The sequence below is a fragment of the Zonotrichia albicollis genome, chromosome 10, assembly GCF_047830755.1.
Source record: "Zonotrichia albicollis isolate bZonAlb1 chromosome 10, bZonAlb1.hap1, whole genome shotgun sequence".
Classification (NCBI taxonomy): Eukaryota; Metazoa; Chordata; class Aves; order Passeriformes; family Passerellidae; genus Zonotrichia; species Zonotrichia albicollis.
The window spans coordinates 13432047-13447036 of record NC_133828.1 but is presented as its reverse complement, the minus strand read 5'-3'; the positions used below and the strand labels follow the sequence as shown (position 1 = coordinate 13447036).

The 14990-nt window shown below is 40.4% G+C and overlaps 1 protein-coding gene across 7 annotated transcripts in view; it reads right to left on the bottom strand.

Annotated features, from left to right (window-relative positions):
- The window catches only part of KANSL1L (KAT8 regulatory NSL complex subunit 1 like), a 61623-nt gene that overhangs the window by 41443 nt on the left and 5190 nt on the right, over window positions 1-14990 (bottom strand). For 5 of the 7 annotated variants that reach the window (XR_012581925.1, XM_074548059.1, XM_074548064.1 and 2 more), the window contains exon 2: window positions 12736-13841. Coding sequence is in view for 6 of the 7 variants with exons in the window: in XM_074548059.1 (XP_074404160.1) it covers window positions 12736-13811 (1076 nt within the window). In the remaining variant the exon portion in view is untranslated. The remainder of the gene's footprint in view (window positions 1-12735; window positions 13842-14990) is intronic. The other 2 variants (XM_074548063.1, XM_074548062.1) reach the window with 1 other exon arrangement.

The following is a 14990-nucleotide window of genomic DNA, read 5'->3' as shown; positions in this document are numbered from 1 at the left end:
GAACAATGAAATCCCACAAAGCAGGACATGGTAGAAAGAAAGCTGCAAGGAAATAAATCACAGCAACAGATTCACCTCCCAAACTAGATCCAACAGCCTGGGGATAGAGGTGAGCTACTCAAGCAGACTGAGGAGAGGGAAGGAAGTGAGCAGAAAAGCAAGGTGTTCTCTCACAGCTGGGAACAAGAAGCAGAATGGAAGGGCCAGAATTGGCCTCATGTCACCTACACTGCATGAAAGCAGTGTGCCATAAGGGAATCCACAAGCAATATCAAACCTCAGCAGAAGGAATGTTAAATGTTGTAACCTCTGTGTATTACTGTCACACATAAACAAGAATCCTCTGCAAAGCTGCATCACAAGTTCTTTTTTCACTTTTTTTCCACTTAGACACAGTATTTAATCTTGAATTAACTGCATTCACTGGTAAACATATTAAGTACATTTTTGCTTCATTCCAAAACACTATGCAAGTATTTCCTAAGGCTTTAAATTCTATATGATAATTTCAATAACAGCATTTAATTACACTGTGTAACAATGTCCTCAGGCCCCACTCTAAGGAAAGGTTTTCACCAAACTAAGCACAAACATTCTATGCTCAGGCCAAAGGAAGCAATTTTAGCTTCTCTGTCTCTCCAAGCTGCCCCATGCCCAGAGCCTGCTCCAAGGCATGGGCATGGATTGACATGGATTAGAGAGCTGCTCCTGCTTAATTTTAATTTTAGGGGCAGCATGACTGAAGTTTAAGTTTAGATCTCTTGCCCAGTTTTGATGTGCTGCACACAGGGTGAGAGACAGAAGCATTGCTGAACTCTGGTCCCATCCCTGGCACTCCTATCTGTTTGATCTTGCATTATTTTTAACCATCTTTTCCTCTAAGCCTATTTCTCTACAAATCTTTTAGTAAAGCTTGTAACTCCCAAGGAAGATAAAATCACTTTGAGCTATCCTCACACTCCTTTGTGTTCACACACAAAGCAGTACAGTCGCTCAAGTGACAAATGATAACCTATTTCTGCAACAAAAAAACCCCAAACCAACCCTGAAACAACCCCAAACCTGGGTAAATCTGCTCCTGCTGGACAGTAAAGTTTAACATTCACTCAGTAAAGGAAGTTGTTTCAAGGTGGCTTCAGAGAATTCATTAACTCTGCAAACCCAGAGAAGAAAAAAAAAAACCACCATAAAACCAAGCACAGTTACAAAAATAACCAGGCCTGTCACTGGAGGAGGAAGTCAGAGCAGGTGCTAAAGTAGAAGCTCCTGCTCTTGTTTTCTGTTGGGAATGAGACAAGAAAAAAGATGTTTCTGTCTGTCCCACTTCCTGTTTGCTCCATTTATAAATATCTTACTTGGTTTCTGTGCTTTTGACTTTAAGATCATACATCCTTATCAGGAATTCCAAAATCTTTGTTCTGCTAGCAACTCAGTATAAACCATGTAACACTGGAAAACTTTCTCATGTTCAGTACTGTAGCACAGTGCAATATTAAATTTGCATATAGATTTACTGCTCTTGCAATGACTCTAAATTTGCAGATGATCTCCTACATTCATCCAGGACTATCAGAATTGGAAGAGAACACAGCAATACTAATTTTGTATCAATAAAACATCTCATTTAAATTTCCCTAAGTAAACATGCTGGAATTGCATCAGGGGCAACTTGTTTCCGTGCAAAATACCTGCCTGCATTTCTATTTTGGTCGGACTGCAAATCAATCCTGCACAACATACAAGAGAAGGAAAGAAAAGAAATGCAGAACAAACAAGGCACAACGAGCACAAACACAAATGCAAACAAAGTATGATCATAAATACAGCTGGGAGCAGACATTCAGGCTGTACTAGGGCATCCCAAAGTATGGGGAAGAGTTCAGCTGGGGATCAGCAGCAACAGCAAAGGCAGTGTAGGTATTTCATGCTCCTTGTTCTGCTGAAATTGAATTGGCAAATAAGAGCACTAAGTAATGCTACTGCAGTCAGTAGTGCTGCTGGAACTGCAGCAAGTTCCAGCCATGACCTAAGGACAGAATGCACAGATTAACCCCTCAGCACTCTCACCTTCCTCAAAGAGAAGCACTGAGAACAAACCATGCCAACACTGCAGAACACAACAGGACTCTCAAAGTATTTCCAGTGCCTCCGTTGTGTTTTGGGTGAGATTTATGTTTTCCCCAATAGCTAAGATCAGCTTGTCCCAAAAAATAAATGCAGGCAGCCTAGCTGAGCAAAAAAAGGAGCAGCTAACCAAGATAAAATTGCTGTGCTACACACACTGCTGGCTGGGGTTTGTGCGTGGGTTTGGGGTTTTTTGGTTACAGGAGACAAGAAGAGGTAGAATTTAAACCTTAGAGGCATATTTTATTTTTATGAGCAAACAAAACAATAAGCCTGAAAAGTGTTCATAAATGATGGAGAAACACAGTGGTGATTAAAATGCACAAAGCACACAGAACCTGGGACTGACAGTCAGTATCCAGGTTGGCTCAAGCAGGTATGATAAGCACAGAGTGTGCAGCCCTCCAACCATGGCAAGATTCTCCACAAGTCATCTCATATGCTGAAAATTAAAGCAAACTAAAGCCTTCCACCTTTGTACCTCCCAGTGAGAAGTACCATGCCCTGCCAGGACATGTCTGCAGGGACAATGACAGGATGCTTCCTGCTAAACAGGAAAGGAATGTGCTTGCAACAGACCCACATCAAAACTCAAAAATCCATTTCACAACCCATAACACTGTCACCTTTCAAAAGGCTTCAAAAACACCAACACTGTCAAGTAACAACACTCTTAAATACACACAAGCCAGAGAGCAAGGCACTCACATGATGTGGGTGGGAAAAAAACCTCTAATTCCAAAATTCTTCATTAAACATAAGAAGGGCAGTGTTCCTGATATCTCCTCATAACATTTCTAATCAGTCTCTAAACATGGGGTGCTTTGCTCCTCCTGCTAGGTGATGTTCCCTTTGGTTTAATCCACATTGTTCTGGCACCCAGTTTTCAGATATCTCTAAAGTCCACCATCCCTGCTGGTTCATCTCTCACTCCTGGCTAACAGAAACCTACTGCCCACATAGCAGGGAAGTATTTGGGAGCAAGAAGCAGCTCCCAAATAAATAAATAAATAAATCAGAATGACTTTACCCTCAGGATAAAGAGCTGATCACCCTCCTTAGTGGGAGTCACTGAAAACAATGGCAAAAGTTTATTGTTTTTATGAAGGACTGATCTTCAGAAAAGAAGAAATCAGAAGGTTCTCCAGTCTTAAGTTCCATGCAGACATCATGTGACTCATCATAAACTTCATGAAACATTGGGAAAAAAATCACTCATCCCCCAATTCTCTTGGGAAGCTCACCCAGCTGTACAAAAATACAAAATATTCTCCACACAACACTCTCACAAATGCCCCACAGCACACCAGTGTGGTGGGAGTCCCTCCAGGACTGGAGCTGGTAACTTGTGAACTCCCTCAGCTGTCTCTAATTTTTCACCACCATTACACTCAATTCTCTGACCACACATGGTAAATCCCAAAAAGCAACTGTCCTGAATACAAGGATTTTCTTGCAAGCCACTAATGTGGGCCCAGGGCTTCTGATCCCTTTGGTCAACAGGGTGGAGAAATTCAACACATCCATTTTTCTTCTCTGTGCAGACACTGACAGAAAATAAGACATTACTTATATAGACTAGATTATATAAAATATTCAAATTAGGTGAATTCAGATATGCTTGTATTTCAGAGAAGCTTATCTGGATTTCAGTCATGAGATAAAAGTGTGTGTCCACTCCCAACCAAAACTCCAACACTTGTAATAGCTGAACAAATGTGTCCAGCCATTAAATGACCCGTAAATGCTTTCTCAAGGACTAATTCTTCCAGAACACCTACATAATGTTTGTTTTCAGAATGAACTAACTTCAGTTGCTGTTGAAGCATTAATTCCCCTGGATCAGTTAACTGTTAAACCCCTCATAACCACATAACTAAAAAACCAGTGTGTGCTGTTTTATGAATACAATCTCTTCTATGCATTCCTGAGTACAAAAAAAGATTAAAACCAAATTGTAATAATTTTGGCTGATCAACATTACACAAAAAACCACTATTTACTGGGGCAGTTCACTCCCAGCCTTTGCTCAGACCTTCCAGGAGCAGTGTGCTGCTGTTCTGGAATAACCAACACCAAACCAAGTTATGAACTCCCTGCTCCCCACTCCATAAAATCAATCAAGGGAATTTCTCCGGTGCTCAAAATTAGCTGGCAATCTCTGGGAAGATCTGCAGCCAGGTCATTCTTCTGGATCCTACCAGGTTGCTACCTCCTTTGGTGTTTAACAGGAATTTTTACCTGGCAACATTTTCCTGTGAAGCACCACAGTGTTTTCCAAAGCATGGGTTATAGTTCTCCCTATCATCTACAGACATCAGCAACTGCTTATTACAATTACAATTTCTGGTATGCATGCCTGGTTCCACCACCCCTGACACACTTCAATATTTCCAATAGTGCATGTTGATACCAACACATAACACACATCTTATCTTCCCAAACAAAAATCTGGTACCCAGCTGAAAACTTATGCTATGCCATCAGACCTGAGGAATTCCTGCAGTAACACCTGAAATTATCAACCATAGCTGTGATTTTTCAATAAATTATCAACCAGGTCTGATTTTTCTCTTGAAGAGAAAATTTATGGAGGAAAGAATTAGGTAGCAAAGAATTAAGTAGCAATGGAATCAAATTTTTACATCTTCCACAAAATGAGAAGGGATAGTGGGGAGGATAAAAGAGGAAAATCAATATGCAGAGAAAAAAGGCTGTAGGAAAAAACTGAAAATATCAAAGATCTCTGTGCTTAGACACTCTAGAAAGGGAGAAATTTCAGAAGAATTTCACTGGTGCACTATAAATGCTTCCTATGTGATAGGGAAATCACATCTTCCAAACTGATGAGGTGCCACAGAGTATTTGCTGCTACAGGGTTCCTGCAAAGGATCACACACTGCTGTTGTTTTGTATTAAAGACTGAACTGTTATACTTGCACTGAATTGTTAACTCAATTTGGGGACAGAATAAATCAAAAATTCAGCTTCTTAAAGGATCTGTTGGAGTGCTGAATCTTTCCAATGGCTGCCTTCACAAGCTGGTCAGTGCTCTCACCTCCTGCTCTGTTTATGTAATTCTGTAGAGCTGAGTTAATTAGAAAAGGCCAAGTGGGTTAGTGAAGGTGGAGGCAGCCAGAATATTAACTGGCCAGAAAGAAAAACCTGCAAAAGGTAAACAACCAGCAGCACTTCCTCTTAATAAAATAATAAAAAACCCCAACATGCTGTAATTTGAGTATCTGCCAATGGCTTTTGTTAAAAATATTTTAATATTCATTTTTAAGGTTCTGCTGGCTGCTCCAGCACACCAACATGCTGTACATCTGTACATGAAACAGAGAAGCAGGTAGTGTTAAAATGCAGAGAAAGAAGAAACTTCAAGAAAGCAGGGCTGCCTAAAAACAAGCTTTTTTTCTTGCCTTTGAAATGGCACAACATCAATAGATTAACAACAAAACACCAGGAACACAGGCCTAGAAATTCTCTTTAAGTATTACACAACTGCCCTTCAAAAAGAAACCAAGAAATGCTACATCTGCAGCCCATGCTCAACATAAAATAAGGCAGAACTTACCAAATACACTCCTTTCAAGATCTGTGCAAATGGAACATTATGACAGCACATAAGCAGCACATCAATGCTGTCCAGCCACTGAAGTTTACTCCAAAATTTGTATGTATATTCTCACAAGGAAAAGGTGGATATGGTATTGGTAAGCTCCAATTCCATCTTATAAATCAGTGTATATATATGAATGTATGTTTGAACAGTTTGCAATTTGGGTGTTTTGTAGGAGCCTGGGATTGAATTTCACTGAGTTTTTCTGCTGCTCAGTCTACCCCATGGGCTGGGAGGAAAGGGAGTTTATATTACATATATTCTAACACAGACCTTCAGGTTTATTTGTTTTTCCAACAGCAGAATCAGTAACTAGAAGTTTGCTAACTGAAAACTGAATTTATTTAAATTCCCCAACAGAAAATTTCATTTAACTCACAAGAGCTAGGCAAAGCGTGTGGATGAAAATAAAATAATTTACAGCTGTTTCAGTAAAAAAAGAGCACAAGTCAATATATTTAAATCCAGCATCTAACATCACATTCCTAACCCATATTTAGCAGTATGAATGAAACCCTGTTACAGGAGAACACTCCTATTTTGGGAAGTCTTTATGCACACTTTTTACTTCATGTGAAAAGGAAAGCACTTAAATTATTTCCTGTATCAGGGGCCCATGTATGCTGATTTTCAAAGGCACTGGGTGTATCCCTTTGAAGTAGATTCTCACTAAATCAGAGCTAGCTATAAACCAAAATAACATTGCCCTTGCTTTACAAGAAGTTAGAAAGACAGTTCACTGTTGTTTATAAGCAAGTATTTTAATTAAAGCAAACACAGTTCTCAGCTTAGTGAAAGAAAAAAGCCAGCCATAAAACACTGATTAATCAGCACTTGACATCAAGCATGAAATTCTTCTTGTCTCCAATTTAATTAAGCATACAAGGTTATATATGCACACACATGTGCCTGCTCATTAGATTTGCTATTCTACTACACTATCTTGACTGTGTATTAAAAAGTTATTAAGTAATGCCAAGTTTTTATTTAATATGAATCCAACACCCATCCAACTTAAAAAAGATTTGAGATTCCCAGCTCCAAGTTTCCCTTGCAGGTTAAAACCTGTCAAACCTTCTGCTTTTCACTAAAACCTTCCAGTCTGCCTTCAGCAGCTACAAAATGATTAATGGAATTACAGGTTAGAAATCAGGATCCCCACACACAGGAGCATTGCTCTGGTATTGAGAGAACAAAGTCCTGCTCAAAACCAGCAAGTTTTTATTGCTGCACTGAGATCTCTAAGGCAAAACAGTAAATGCATGTGGGACCCTGAAGAAGTTTTTAATTCATCTTATGGAAACCCAACCAAGTGAGATTAAACATATTCTGAGATAATACATGTATCCTGAGAGTTAAAACAGAAGGTAATGTAATATATTATATTTTCTTTTATTCTCCTCCCACATCCTAGAGATAGGAGACAAGAATTGAGAAAATGGAAATCTTGAAAAAGCAACACATAAAACATTCTTAAATCAGCATATTATTTACACCAGTGAATTTATACTTATTTAAAAGTATTAATATTAATCTTCTATGCAAATAAGACATTTCCTGGACTTATAAATTAAAAAGGTGTCAAAACCAGGAAAGAAGTGGAAGTTTGTGCTTAAGAGCAGCATTTTGTCCTAGCAGACTCTCTTCCTCCCCTTCCCAAACTCATAATTCAGTTCTCATATCAGGCATGAAGTGCAATTCCAGCTCAGTGTGGAAAATTTGGACCTGACCTTGTAAAAACAAACAGCCTCCCTTTATAAAGTGGCTCCAATAAACCCTGTCCCTTTAGCAGTGCCATGTACAGCCAGGCCTGCAGAACTGCACTGATGCTGCTCAGTTAGCCACAAGAAAAAATGCTAGGAAAAATGGAAAATCATCTAGAACAAACAGATTAGATCTGGAGACAGCAGTCATAATGTTTTCTTCCTTCCTGTATTTTCTCTGCTTAATGCTCCCCTCCCCATCACATGTTTGTGCTAAAAGCAGATTTCCCATCTTCTCTTTCCAACTAGCAATCTAAGGGAAAAAAAAAAAAAGGAGAAAAAAAAAAAGAGAAAGATTTACTATCTATTCACATTCATTATAAAAGTTTCCAGGCACAACAAATCCTGTGGGCATGGAAAAATGTAGCAGTGCCTCTTCATCAGGCTTGAGGTTGCTGGAGGATAATCAGTACAACATGTCTTTCAGAATCAGAGGGAAAGGCATGAAAACATTTCAGAGGGAAAATGCCACCAAACGATGCAAAAGGATTGCATTTGGATAGGGAAAGGAGAACTGGGAAAACAAGGCACAGGATTTGTTATGAGTACAAAGAGCTACTTATTTTGCAGGAAAATCTACTGCAAGCAGGTTTTCTGTCTAATTGATTAGATGCATGTGCTGCTGTTGGATGGAGTGAGCAGCTGTTTCTTCAAAGAACCACAGTGATGCAGCTTTTGAATCTGGAAGATCACACATGTAGTGCACATAGCAGCAAAACTCTGCATTCTGCAACTTTACAGGTTTCCCAAATGACTCCCTGAGCACCAGAGTTCTTTGTGGTACATTGTATTTCTTATTATATCAGGAATAGACACAAAATACATCAATAAGAATGAGGAGTTGGCCTAGCAGGATACACACTGCTGCCAGAGTGGAGCTGTGTTGTTGAAAAACCTTTGAGCTTACATCATCATCCAATTCACCTTGTTTGGAATCTATGACTATTTCTATGCATAATCTTTCATCTTCATGAACCACAAAGATCAACAAGTTTCAAGTAAATCCAGCTGGTGAAATGTTGTCTATGCTGCAAATCAGGTGTTGGTTATGAATCCCTAAAGGAATTACTCATGGTCAGCTTTGTGTTGCCTTCCTTGGGCACTCTGCTCTGGTTTCTAACACCCAACAGTGAGCCAGAGAGCAGCACCTAAAAGCTGCCTTTGAGAAACTACAGAGAAGGACAGAAGGACAGAAGGACCACATCCCCTGAGTAGTGAGACTCTCCTATGCCCAAAGGATGGAGTCTCCTAAAATACACCAAAATTTACTGCTGGAAGTGTGGTGCTATGAAAACTGACAGGTTAAAGACATTCATGAGATGACAGAAGCAGCAAAATGACAAAGGTCCTGAAGACAGCCAATTGTTTTTTTGGATTTCTTTTTAGTAGACTCTCAAAAGAATAAAATATATTTTGATTAAACTCTTGAAATGAGATGAGCCTTTCCAATTATTCTAGGAACTAGAGAAGTTTGTTAAGCACTGTGAATTGCCTTCACCAGCAGCCCAAGGATCTCTCTTGCCTTGAGGACAGAATCTGTGTAATGCAGGAACAATGGTTTAAATATCTCACAGCAGCTCTTTGCAAGTGAACAACAAAGGTATTGAAATAGATGGATAGAGACAATCTTACTTGAGCCACAAAGCACTGAGATACAGCTCAGAAGAGCTTATGTCAATAGTCATTGGGAAAAGCTCTCCTCAGGATAATGAGAATGAACAGGTTCAAAAGGCTAAAAATAACTCCAGGTTTGTTATGTAGCGTGAGGAGTTGGAGCTGGAATCAACTTCTCCCTCCTGATGGGAAACAGACTGTTCTCAGGTAGACATGGTAACTGCAGGCTCTCCCTGCCTTGCACACTGGACTGATACCTCCTCCCCTCACAAAAACAATGAGAAACACCACAGTCACAACAATGAGCAGTCACCAGCCTGATTATACCCTCGAGTTAAATGCAATCAGTGCAACACTCAGATATGGGCAAAACCAAAACATTCTTTCCATTCATCACTACATTGTTTGAACCTTATAGTAACTACAGTTAAATATTATGAAGATTATCACAGAGGAATTCAGAGTAAACATTTCCATACAGGTGAGGAAATGAGTATTGTCTCACCTACATGATCCCATTGCTTCTGGAAAGCGCTTAGAGCCAGTTCCCAAGGACAGAAAGGCAATTCAAAGCATGTAAATCCACTCAGCAGAAATAAAAATGGATATTAACTTTGTTTCTCTTGTCCAGATGAAAGGCAATCCAGAAAGCCTTAAAGTGGCAAGGAAACAGCAACTCTGACAAGCTGAACTGGTGAATGACTGATTTACCTTTGTAACCTTGAAGAAAAAGGGCAGCATTTTAGCCACAAAGGCAAATCTTAAAGTTGGAGAAAAGAAGAAAAACATTGTGAGTTGAAGATAATGATAATTTCAAATAAGAGTCAGCCTCTCCTCACTGCATGTTAATTCAAGCATTTCCTCAGCCTAGGCACACAGACAAGACTTTTGCTTAAATCAAGCAGTACTTTGAGCTTGCTTCACCTCAAACAGCACAGAATCCTTCCCTGCCAGTGTAGCAAGGCTGTGCTGAACAACTGCTCAGCAGCAGGAACACAAAGTGCAGAGGGGGGCGTATGTGGCCCGAAGTTTAGAGTCCGACTAGCTGAGGGCGAAAGGCCGACGCCCCTCTGCAATTCCTGGCCAGCACCCTTCGGCGTCTGATGGCCTCGGGCTGTGCTGGCTGTGGACTGGCTTACACTGCTGGTATTGGGGAGGAACAGAGCTGACCATTTCCCAGGGGTTAAACATCGGTTTATTGAAGGTGTAGCAGGATGCAAACGCAGGAAAACCAACCGGGAAAAAGTTTTTTCAATAGGGGGGGTCCAAGAGGATTATAAAGGAGGGGGGGTGGGTACAGGCGGAGCCAATCGGGAAAGGTGAGGGGATGAACTTCACAGAACTGACACTCCATGGAGACCAATAATCAAAAGGTAAAGGAGGTGTCCTGGGACCCCAGCCAGCCACCATCTCCAGAGAGGAGAAGGTTCTCGAAACCTGGGAGGAGAAGGGGGTGATTGACTGGACCCAGGGAGGAGACAACTTTCACTTATAAGGGAAACCAGGGGAGGAGCAATTACATATCGGCAACTATGAATAGCGGTTACCATAGCAACTTAGCTGACAGGGTAGCAGTGGCGGGAAAAACTGGGGGAACGAAACCATTTTACACATAATAGGGGAGAACAATACATAAATTGGGGGAATAACACAAGAAACTTAACAACACACTACAACAACAAAGAAAGGCAGAGCAATAAACAACCCAAAATAAAGGGCCACACTGAGTCAGACTAGAGATCATCTTACCCAGCCCTCCTGCCTCGAAGCAATGGCTGAGATAACAATGTTACACCAGAGCAGGCATGGAGGGAGCAGGGCTGCTCCTGAACATTCCCTCAGCTCCCAGCAAGAGCAGCTCGAGGATTTCCTGAGCCAAAGGTGATGGGTTTGCACTTAATAATCCTCTGTGGATTTTTTCATCAGTGCAACAAAGTAAACTGAGTAAGCCTTAAGTGGAAAGATAACTCCCAAAAGCCACAAGAAGGAATAAAAGTAAAGGACTGGCCGGAGGAGTTAAGAAACTCAAATGTCCCTGGGAGGAAAAAAAAAGAAAACCATCACACAAAACTTTGGTCCAAGTTTTACATTATCCACTACTGTTCAAGAACCAAGAATTTCTCAAGAGTTTTCTTTTTCAGCTCATGTAATTACAAGATAAGAATCCTAGAGGCAGAATTCTACTTAGTAGTTCAAGTATAACAGTTAGGAGAATGTGGATTCTCCTATGCTGGGGAGAGCCCAAATGATGTTTTTCATTAAAATATTTCAAAAGAATAATTATTTTGCAAACTCAAATATTTAAGGTGTTTCTAACTTAGTTGGCAAGTCATTATGCTTTGGCTGGACTTCAGCACAGTATCATTCTGACAACACATAAAAGAAAATGAAAACATTTTCTCCTCTGTTTTTCAGATCTACAGAGCTTAGCAGAACACAGCAGAGATCTGATAAGAGCCTTGCTGGACTGAAACTATAAATATGTAACAGGGCAAAGCTCTTCCAGTTTCAGGAGCTTACTTGATTTCTTCTGAGCATTATGCTTTTTAGGAAGTAAAATGGGAAGTAAGTTTTTTAAAGTATTTTTTAATTTCTTTTTTCTAGAAACTCTCTGAGAGCAGAGGGTATAAGGAAAGAGCAGTAAACACAAACCCTGTCCTGACTGACTACAGAGCCCACGAGGAACGTGGGTATCATGGAGTTCCCACAAGCTGCTGCATTTGTGTGCAGCTCTCTTCTGTGTACCACAGTCCTGACTATTACATCCCAACAAACCTTAAGGCATGCTCATCTCTCCAGCTTTGGGAAGAGGAAAGCAGCTGTCCTTCACCGCTTTCTAAAATTTCTTGACTGAAGAGATTGTGTTAGCAGTGCAGCAAGGTAGAGGTAAAAAAAAAATAAAAAATCATCAGAGAGCAATTTTACTGTTTCCTCTTACCCACCACTGATTTGTAATTTGTATTGACAGGATTCCTGCCAACTTAAGACACTACTAGTTAATGATATGAATTTCCCTCTGGTTCATCCTGAAAAAGATACCAGCAATAATAAAAACTCCATTGCTAGCTACATTCATAGTTGCAGAGTGACTTCAGGAAGTAAATTAATATTTTTAAAATTAAAAATTAAAGAACCAAACATTTTCAATATACCAATGGCCAAATAGTGGATGGCTTCATACCTGCATCAGATGATATTTTTTAATTTTTACTCTTTATCACAACATAGTGGATTTCAAGATCTTAATACTGACTAATTGTTATTAACTCCAGAGTAAAATTAAAATTATTTTCATTCTGGCCCCAAGTGTTTCCAGCGATCACTATTTGATTTACAGCACCATTCAAGAATTAGCAGTATTGATGGAATGCAAACTGAGAGAGTGCAGTACAAACTCCAGTTCTCTGCAATCCACTAAAGCAACTGCCCCTTAAATGCATTAATTAGAAGTTGTTCCTTTCTGCCAAACCCAGCTCACACTGTCAGTCTTGCTGATTTCAGTAAGACTGTCTACTGAGTGAGGTTACTCACACAAGATCTGTAGATCTAGACCCTTCCATCCTGATTTATAAGTAAGAAGCACAGGAGTCTAAGCAGGAATTTAACACTTACGCTTCCACAGTCTGTTCCTCACCATCCTCATCTGAGCTGCTGCAGGTTGCATCAGAGTCCAGGTCCTTCTCCACACGAGACAGCAGCCCTCCAGTAGAAAGTGCAAAGCCACGGATTTCACCTGGTGCGACGCTGACTCCGTTCTGTACATCCACACCCAAACTACTCTCCGGAGTAGTTGTGTTGTTTTCCGGCCAAACTTCAGTGCATCTGAGGGAGCTATTGCTCAAAAATCTAGCTGGCTCATGGAAAACCTTCATTCTCTGAAGCTGATGTTTCACAAAGCATTTCAGCTGCTGATCACAGTGTTTGATAACGTGCTTTGCCAGGAGCATTTGTAAACGCTTCTGAGTTCTTTTGGCACGACTGATTTCCATTTGTTGCTTAGTGACACACTGGAGTAAGCGAGTGGACACCTCCTCCTGGGTGCAGCTCAAAATCCCTTCTGAAGGCCCGTGAAGAATTTGGTGTAATAAATCCCCTTTTATTGTTTCAGTGCAGACTTCCAAAGCCCTACCCAAAACCCCATTCTTCTTGTACCATTTACCATTTAAAAGTTGCATTTCTTCTGCGTTACTGGATTCAGTTACACTCGAACCTGAAAGTCTCTGCATTCCTGCCAAGTTTGGAGATGTGGTCTCTGAAAACGCTGCCCCTTTGACCTGTTGCTCAGGTTCTGAGTGATTAATATGACCAAATGATGTGTCAGCCCCATTATGTAATGACTTTCTCATCTTGGAGCAGCCAGGCTCTCCTGCTTTCGTCTGCTTACCAGTTTTGTTGTTAAACGCAGAATTTGTACTCATTAACAAGACAGACTGATAGCACTTGGAGGATGGTGGGGAACCAAAATGCTGCACACTGAAGATATCATTCCTGAGGTTGGGCTCAGCAGTGGGGAACCCCAGGACTGAGCAAGTAATCCGTGCGATGGAGTCCTCTTTTATCTTCTCTTCCACTGCTCTGGAATTTTCCATGCACAAAGCTGTATCAGACTCCATAGCTCTAGAGGACAAAGAAGGTGACAAGTGGATACCATGACCTTTTGTTGTTGCCTCTCTGAGAGCTGGTGTCATTATAGCTACGGTAGGTAGTTTACAGCAAACCTGAAAATAACATGGGCCATGTAAATTTTCTCATTTTCATGACACAGTACAAATACAACAACTCTGACAGACATTTCATTCTCCCAACGTCATTCAAAAATTCCATAAAAAGGGACGTTATCTAAAGAACACAGACTATGTTGCCTCCCAAGTCAAACAAGAACACCCTCTCTGTTTTTTCTTTATTTCATTCAGAGGCTGTTCTGTGTGCAAAGAAAGCCTTTACATCTCAGGGGAATAACTGTTCATAACTCATTTCAGTTTTGATTCTATCAGTCTGAGAAATAAGACCCAAAAAGTTCAGGTCTGTCATCTAACCTTGCCCAAACTGAAAAACATGACCTTGAGCAATGTGACTGGCACTATTGTGAGAAATGTATTTACTGTAAATCTATTTAAAGAAAGCATTTGATGAACTATTATATATCCTTATAAATACACATTAGAGACCAATCAACAAGGCTAATGCCTTCAAAATAGAAAACTTCAAGTTCAGAACTTTCCTATAAAAAAATAATTCTTTCCTGCCTTTGGATACCACTCTATTCATCAGGCACTGTCTGTGTAATACATACAGATTATTTTTCATAGCAAACTGAGAAATGACAGTTCTCCTTGACAAATCCTTTTGCTTGTGGCTTGCCAATTAACAAAGGGCTCCCAGACTTTGGGATCAAAAAACCAATGTCAACCTTCACCCCTTTTTGTCAGCAGCTGCCAAGTCATACTGTATCTATTCCACGCAGGAATCACTTGCACAGTACTTACAGCTTTGTTTAGGATATGGTTAAATAAACCCAATGAATGATTTCATTGAATATGGCCTGCAGAAGCTCTCGAATAAGAAGCTAGAGACAAAACCAGAAACCATGAGAGCAGCAGCAAAAGTGGGTGCAGCACAGCAATGCCTCAGTAAATTCTGTTGAACTGTGCACTAGTTGAGCAGCACTCCCACTGCCCTCCTTTGCATGTCTCCAGTTCCCTTGATCTCCCCAGCAACTGCCTAGCTCAGCAACTTGCAATGCACAGATCCCAAAAGGGGTCAATGATTCTGAGACTACCACATATGGATCTTAAGAAAAGATCTGTCTGAAGCCTTAGCTTGTTTATAACTACAGGTTTTTTTACACTGAAGGTGCAAACACTAAA